The sequence below is a fragment of the Tasmannia lanceolata genome, unplaced genomic scaffold (genome assembly GCF_043159265.1).
Source record: "Tasmannia lanceolata isolate RefF3 unplaced genomic scaffold, GAP_Taslan_0.1 ptg000011l, whole genome shotgun sequence".
NCBI lineage: Eukaryota > Viridiplantae > Streptophyta > Magnoliopsida > Canellales > Winteraceae > Tasmannia > Tasmannia lanceolata.
In genome coordinates, this window is record NW_027518688.1 from 2,209,304 (window position 1) to 2,217,669 (window position 8,366).

Sequence of the window (8,366 nt, forward strand, 5' to 3'; positions counted from 1 at the left end):
GAAAACTGAATGGAAACTGCATTAAACAAAGTGCAATATAATATCACACAAGCTTTATAAGATAACATACAAAAACTATTGATGCAATCAAACCCATACATAATTTAGTCCATCAAACCCATACTAATTTAGTCCATCAAACCCATACCAACAAACCCATCAAACCCATACATAAGTTAGTCCATCAAACCCATCACATGGTTAGTTCAAATATAAACGGTTCAACATAAAGACCCAACCATCAAAAAACATCGACCGAAAAAAGGAACTCATAACTGCATAGGCAAGCGCCGCATAATGCGCCCCAACATCTCAGTGCGGTCCATATCGTCCAAAGAAAGGAATGCCTCAGCTTCCTTGTGACGCCCGTGTAGGTACACATAAGCATCAAGGAGGTCACCTCTGGGAAAACCACCAATGTTCAGCACCGCATCTTTAAGGTCAGGGAGGCTGTGCACCTCACCAGTAGAAATTATGGCATCAGCAACCCTATTAATGCTGGAAGACACAACTTGCAACTCCGATACAAGTGCAGCATTAGGACGCTTCTTTGACTTCTTCCCACCAGTAGCAGAAGTTGGGCCCCTAATAGGAGAGGAGTCACTATAGCCCATGGATGCATCTACGGCAGGTGTAGATGAAGAAGGTCTAGCACGTGGCGGAGTACGGAGGAAGCTGTCGTCCATATCATCGAGCCCAACCGGTTGGGTCGATGAAGAAGCACCCGGTGTTTCCTGCGTCGCCTGAGTGGGGACCGCTCTCCTATCTCTCACCTCCTCTCCACGTGCGTAATCATCATCGCATACAGCTTTCATCTCTTCGTAGAGTGGATATCGTTTCGAAAAGAAGCTCTGGTTTTCTGGATGCATCTGCAAACAATAATTGTCATTGTCATGAAGAGATGATTTAAACACGTAACTTATAAATGACTCGCAGTGATATACGATAAAAATTTATTACCTTCAAGTAATCATTCTTCACTTCTTCACCAACCGATATCTTGCACAAGGTTTCATCCCAGCCAAAGCCACTGAGATTAATAATGGAGTTCAGAGTCCTGTAGGTTGTCTTGAGTGTCTTTAACCGATTCTTGACATTTTCTTTAGTCAAGGTCTTGTTCAGGACATCAGACACTTCATGCGCAACAGCATTGTAAGCGCACTCCTTGAACCCGGCACCAGTCTTCTGCCCTTCAGCTATCTGATTCTTAAGGGCTGCCAAAATAACCCCATCCATAGCTCCATTCCACGCGACATTCGCCTTCTTTTCCGTCGTACCTGCAGTTGTTGCCATCTCGCCTGCAAATTTCCAAAAGCATTCATATAAAAAATATTCAATCAAAGAAGTATAGATAACCAGTACTAATGCAAACATAGAAGTAACATTAACCCATGAACCAATACTAATGCAAACATAGAAATTACATAAATCTCAACAAAGCAAGGAATATAAGCTACTGTTCCAGCAAACTACACATCGAAATTGTGAAATCCACATCCAAACACAGGTGCACAACTATTGCGACCATGTCATTTCCTAACGACGACGCGCTTGGAAATCATTTCACATTTGATTCATGATTGCGGTTCGAATGTTACGACCTTCCCTTACATCCTCGGCCCTGGTCATAGGAGGAGGAGGAACAGGTCCTTCTTCCTCCTCTTCCTCCTCAGCTAGAAGCGATGCCAGCTCATCGTCAACATCCTGAATGTAGGAGTCGTCAGGCATCTCCCTTCTAATGTGGTTGTGGACGCAGCAACAGGCCAACACTATGTCGATCTACTTGGAATATGAATACATGGGTGCTGAATTTAATATACTGAATCGCTTCTTCAAGACACCAAAAGTTCACTCGATTACATTCCTGGCTGAAGAATGCCTTTGATTATACAACTCCTCGGCTTTCCTAGGTCTGCGCCCTCTAATCTGATTGAGATGGTAACAAATACCTCGGATTGGAGTTATAAAATGGGACAGGCACGGATACCCGGCATCACCAAGGTAAAACTTTCCTACAATCAAACAAAAGATTATAATTAAATTAGCTAAGTACTACAAAAACCGCATCAATACAAACAGTCTAATAAGCTAATTATTACCTGGCAAAATGGGAATCCCGTTAAGCTTTGATATAGCAGATGCTAACACCCGTGAGTCCGGTGCCGACCCCTCCCACCCACAAAGGACGTACGTAAACTTTAGGTCAAAGTCACAACAGGCTAACAGATTTTGGGATGGGAAGTGCTTACGACAAATATATCTTTTTTGAATATCCTGAGATACTTTTGCATGAATGTGGGTCCCGTCAATTGCACTAATAAAATCCTATAATAAGGACATTCAGATGTCAACCGTAAGTGTTAACATACCGGCCTCAATTACTAACAACCTTCAGTCGAAATGCGTAGCTATCGTAAACGTACCTTAAAGTAAGGCATAAAATTAGGATTATCAAGGATTGCCCGTGGTGTCTCCCTTGATGGACGTACTATGAACATGTCTTGTAGGATGAGAACAGCATCGAGAACCTTATTAAAATACTTTGAAACAGTAGCCCCTGACCTTCTTGTGGTTGCCCTAACAGTACGATTCCTTTCATTGTGTGCAATCACACTTAAGAAAATAGCCACCAGTTCCTCAACAGTGCAGTGAATTGTGTCTTCCAACAATGTTGTGTTTCTGAAAAGGCCCACGAAGGAGCGGAAGCACCGAACATCCATACGAAGAAGAGCAACATAATGGTTCTCTGCGTGCGTGATACGTCTAACAAAGGTCCTACGGGTTAAGTACCCGCTTTCGTAAGGGGCTCTTGTAATATTCTGCTCAAGGTATAGTCGAACCCTAAGCGTAACTACGGCCGCCGCAGAGATTACTATAGCTGCAGCTCGAAGGTTCAACATCCGCCTATCTGCTGGTTGACGAGGCATGATGGTAACCCTACCAAATACTAAAACAAATAACATTTAGGATAAGAACACAACCGGCAAAGACACCATAACCACAATCACAACCATCGAAACAAAACTCCTACAGCCACCACCAACCACCAAAGCACCGACAAGCAACCACAACCACCGTAACACCAAACAACATCATCCACAAAAATATATCCCCTACCCTGATCAGCACCTCAGATCCACCACCAAAAAAATACATCCCCAACCCACATTAGCACCTCAAATCCACCACAAAAAAATGCATCCCCAACCCACATCACCAACAACCAAAACACCATATATCAACACCCAACCACCAAAACACCAATACATCAACACCCAACCACCGAAACAACCAACCACCAAAACATCCATACATTCAGTAACATCCAACCACCCAAACAGCCATACATCAACACCCAACCATAACATCAATTATAAATCAACACCCACAAGCACAAATGTAAAATAAAAAAATAGCCACATATGAACAAAGCCCCCAAAAATATTATATAATCAAAAAATTAGAGGCAGGCCTACAGAGAGAGAGGTAAACTACAAAGAGGAGACGCATTGAGAGAGAGAGAGAGAGAGAGAAAGAGAGAGAGAGAGGGAGGGAGATCATACCAAAAACCCACAGAAAAGAAATCATATCCATAAAAACAGAAATGAAGCCTAAAATGCAGAAATGATACCTAAAAAACAAAAATGAAAGCAAACAATGCAGAGAAAAGAAGAGCTCTGCAGAAATGAGACCCCTAAAAAATGCAGAGAAAAAGAAGAAATCTGCAGAAAACCCACATCTTTAAAAATGCAGACAAAAAGAAGAAATCTGCAGAAAACCCACATCTTTAACAAAAAAATAAAGCCCCTATCACAACATCTGACGGAAAAAATAAAGCCCCATAGCAATAGATGCAAATCCACAGCTTTCATTTCTTGTAGAAGATGCAAATCTGTTGTGGAGAAGATGAAACCCCCGACACAACATCTGACGGAAAAAATAAAGCCCCTAACACAACATATTACACGAAAAAATCAAAACCCCATAGCAATAGATCACAGAAAACTAACCCCCAACACAGCAGTTATTGAATAATGGAGAAGAAGAAACCTTGTACATAACAGATGGCGGAGAAATGAAACCCCCAACACAATAGATCACGAAAAATGCGTGGAGAATATGAAAAGATAACGCACCTTGAAAAATGGAGGAGAAAGATGGGCTTCTCCGGTCGTTCGATGCTTGCTGGTAGGATTTCCATCATCGGAGTGTGTGAGGAAGACGAAAGAGTGGCTAGGGTTTCTCTTGGTAGAAAAAAAAACTTACCTTGAAATGTGTTGAGAACGGTGGGTTGAAAAAACAGACCTCGACGAATTTTCTCGTGCTTGTGGGAAAGTTACTTTCCTCACCTTTTTGCGAGAAAACAAATTGAGATTCCGCTAGAAAGACCATTTTCCACATATTACTTTTCAATATCCATGTCATATATATTATTTTCTTGAGAAAGGAAGAGAACAACGACATTTTATATTTCTCGAGAAAATACACACAACTTTCCTTTCCATCCCTTTCTCGAGAAGGCAACTGAACAGAGCCTTAGAGAATGAAAGAAGGAGAGGAGAAGTCCCATTCCTACGTTTTTAAATCCCATAATAGGACAAAGAAAGTAAAATGACTTAAAAATGACGCTTCATCCTCCTTTTTTTTATTTTCGCATGCTGGAAAGTCGTAGACGTCGCACGTCTACCCTGTTAAAAAAGCAATTCTTTTGTTTTTGAGTGGGGGCTTCAACTTATCTCTGTTTTTTCTTCTTAATTATACTCTAATGGCCTTAAAAAGTCAACTTTGGTGCTAGGTTGACTCATATTTGATTCTAATTAGGGTGAATCAAATCATTCCTCTTCTACTCATATCAAGTTGGAATTTGGAACTTGAAATTATCTTCTCTTGGGTACAAGAGTGTATTGCAAATTGTTTCACCTGGCCAGCTGATATTTGAGTGTTTGGACAAGATATTCATGATCTCAATGACATTTCATGCTACAGGGAAGTTTCAGTTGTTGATATACTTAATGATTGTGACAAAGGGTGCAAGAGTATTTGGATTCCTTTTTCATTTGAACTAACCCAATCAAGTACTTTAGTGGTATAAAAATGAGACAAATTGTTGACTTAGAGCAAACCAAAGTGTATAGATCAACAAATAAGACACATTACTGTTAGAAAAGGTTGAAAAACCCCGAGTAAAATCGCTACACGTAGCAGAATAATAAATCGTGTAGAACAAAACTTTGCTCTAACCCAGAATTCCTAGGGACTAATTGATTTTATTGTGATTTAATAAACTCAAATATTAATACCTTTAAGTTGCTGTAGAGAAGAACTCGTCTGCTTGATCTACTCCTCGAAAATTAGCCGACGATCTAATCAACGTGAAACCGTAAGTTGAATCGATGGATTCCTTTTGTTGCACAAAGGATCTTGTAAACAAGTCTTTGTTTACCTTATAATCTGATCTTAATCAGATTATAATATGGGAATTATTGTTTAGAACAATAGAGATTAGTTGGATGAATGCCTTTAAGTTCAAAAACTCAAAACTAGTTGATAAATAGAGAAAGAGGGGGAGAGAGAGAGAGAAGGGGACGAATTTTCTTGTGTATCTCTTTCAATTTCAAGCACATGGATTATGAAAGAGCTATAGAAAACTCTATTCCTTTGTCTTGTATTTATAGAGATTTGAATTGCCTTTGATACAATTCAAAATTTCTAGAGAATTCTTTAAAAAATAAGGAAACTAGTCAAATTGGGAGCTTCCAATTTGAAAACAAGCTAGTTTTTTTTTTTTTCAAATTAGAAACCAAACAATGTGGGGAATGTTTTTAGAAATTCTTGGACGTTCCGAAAACTCTAAATTGGGCATTTCTCCAGGTAGAAAACGTAGGTTGCTTTATTGAATAAAAACAACCCCTAAAATATCTCCTACACTTTTTTATTTTTCTACTTTCCCGCTATAATGCTGTAGGTCAAATTTCGACTTCATTTTTGGACAGGTAAGTGGCCTAATTAGAAAAAAATCATAAACCATAAAGTTGTAGATCTTTCAAAGTTCTTCGAAACGAGTACTTACAATTTATTTTGGACAAGAGGAGAGTAAGTTATGCCTATTTTAGTAAAACGAGTTGATAAGCTAAACTTACAATTGTTTATTTAATTTTTTAATTAAATAAACATATTTTCCCTCATCCAATGTGATAAAAGCTCCATCCATATTTTTCTATAATTTCCAAAATATCCTTTAGTTAACATTTAACTAAATTGGTATTCTCATTGCGTCCCATGGTGTGTATGCACTATTAGAACTATGAAAATCTTTCCCTTTGCATCAAATACCATAAAAATAATTCGTGTGTCCGAACCAATAAATGCATGACCCCTATCAGATAGATGTAAACGGGTCATTCGAGTTGTGAATGGGATCGTAGCATGGATTTAACGGAAGATCCTGCAGAACGCACAAGTGGGCCCCACTGCGATTATTGCTCCGTAGCTAATGCTACAATCGCATTGAGTCAGTGGCTTCCATTGAGACGTAATCCTGAAGATAATCATCAAATCATCATACCCTTAATCTCATCAAATGTGCAAGTCCTTTCTCCAAGTCCACATCTACCGAGTTGAGTCCTACGGGGGTAGACATCAACTACCCCCTAGGCTCACTCATGGTATACCTTTTAGTCAAGCAGTGTTAGCCTGCAAATGCATTTGCTAAAACCATTTCAAAACTTTTTGTGAAATTCCTTTGATAAACACTTTATCAAATCCATCTGGTTAGGCATTTTTCTAGGCCTACTGTTCTGACTAAAACTGTAGATGTTATCCTATAAAATAGGTGGAGAATTCCATGTCGAGTATCACTATTGACCTCGACGGTTTGTCCAACACTCTAGTACTACCCTCTGGTGACTCCAAGAGAATCACGGTTAGATAGACAAAAATGAAAGACTCACCAATAGACCAATATGACCCCTCATGTCAAAGGACATGTAAAGGGTCATGTTTGGTAGAATAGCTCAACTATCTCCTCCTATCCACAAGCTATTCTAATATGACCCTGTTCAGTACGTAATTTCTTTGTCATACCTATTCTATCTTGCTTAGGGTCCACTACCCGAGTGATTGAGATAAGTCACTCCACATATCGTGCATGTTGGCAAGATAGATGCTAGTTGTATACAGGAGGAGGTGTTCAACCTCAACTTCTACTAGGAACTACTAAGGTCTGCAAAAATCGGAATCCCATAACTCCTTGCTCCCTAGGATCTGCGAATCCATGAGTATGGGTTTCCTACTTTGCTACCTAAGGACAAATACGTGTCAATAACAAGTAACAGATCACACATATTTAACTTTTGGTACCCATTAATTGTCATGAAAAGAAACTTTTATTGATTAACATGCAAAATATACTAAATTTTAGGGCACCAACTCTAACAATTACATGTGTATATACACTAATTACCTATTTTTTGTTAGTTCTTTCACTTGATCCGCACACCAAATGTTTAAGGCACTTCTAATGTCACACATTCTTTCCTCACCAAAGGGTTTTGTAAAGATGACTGTCAGTTGGACCTCTGTATTAATGTATTCTAAACATATATCTCCCTTAAGTGCATGGTCTCTAATGAAATAGTGGATTATCTCAACATGTTTTGTTCTTGAGTGTTGTATAAGTTTCTTGTCAAGTTAATAGTACTAGTATTGTCACACATGATGAAAATATTTTCCAACTTTATGCCATAATCCATTAATGTGTTTTTCATCCAAAGGACTTGTGCACAACAAGCCCGTGAAGCCACATATTCAACTTCAGTTGCGGAGGTGGCTACTTAGCATAGTTTTAAAACTCTCCAGCATCCTCATTGACTTCCCCGAGTCAATTCTCTTTTTCTTTGGCCGTGTGCTTGTCAGAGTCTGTGTTTTGCCCTACAAAGTGAATCAAAACACCTTCGACTTTCCCAATTTATGAGGAGTCAACCGGAGTACTCAACTGCATCAACTGAGTACCTAGTCGAGTAAATTAAGTACTCTAACGGGTCGTGCCGAGTCGACTGATTAGCTAAACGATTTGCTTTGGCCGAGTTTTGATCTGCTTCCGCGTTATGAAACACTAATACTTGACTCCTCATAAATTAAGTACTCGACCGGGTCGACCCCACTAATTGGTCTACAACAGAAAAGGATTGCTTAATAGACCTGTTAAGAACATATTTCATGAAGGAAAATTTGATGACCATTTACCAAAGTTCGGCTTGCCAATCAAAAGAGTTTTCAGGAAATAGAAGTAGAGAGGCACAACTATAAAGATACAGAGAAATAGATAAGAAATCAGAAGAAACAAAACACCCCTATAAATAGCGACT

At 39.2% G+C, this 8,366-nt stretch overlaps 1 protein-coding gene across 1 annotated transcript; it reads right to left on the reverse strand.

Annotated features, from left to right (window-relative positions):
- Window positions 1–269: 269 nt before the first annotated feature.
- Window positions 270–2,927, reverse strand: LOC143886941 (uncharacterized). The gene is made up of 6 exons (XM_077391110.1): window positions 2,424–2,927; window positions 2,100–2,325; window positions 1,861–2,012; window positions 1,602–1,779; window positions 961–1,298; window positions 270–869 (listed from the first exon to the last, which is right to left on the reverse strand). The coding sequence occupies exons 1-6, from the start codon at window positions 2,925–2,927 to the stop codon at window positions 270–272; spliced, it is 1,998 nt and encodes a 665-aa protein (XP_077247225.1).
- Between the last annotated feature and the right edge of the window lie 5,439 nt (window positions 2,928–8,366).

What these genes read in the sequence shown, in the direction of transcription:
- LOC143886941 (XM_077391110.1), bottom strand. Translation starts at nt 2,927, where the DNA reads ATGCCTCGTCAACCAGCAGATAGGCGGATGTTGAACCTTCGAGCTGCA. An exon ending in CGGGATTCCCATTTTGCCAG is followed by an intron (nt 2,013 to 2,099) that starts GTAATAATTAGC and finishes GTTTGATTGTAG; the next exon opens with GAAAGTTTTACCTTGGTGAT. An exon ending in TGAAGAATGATTACTTGAAG is followed by an intron (nt 870 to 960) that starts GTAATAAATTTT and finishes TATTGTTTGCAG; the next exon opens with ATGCATCCAGAAAACCAGAG.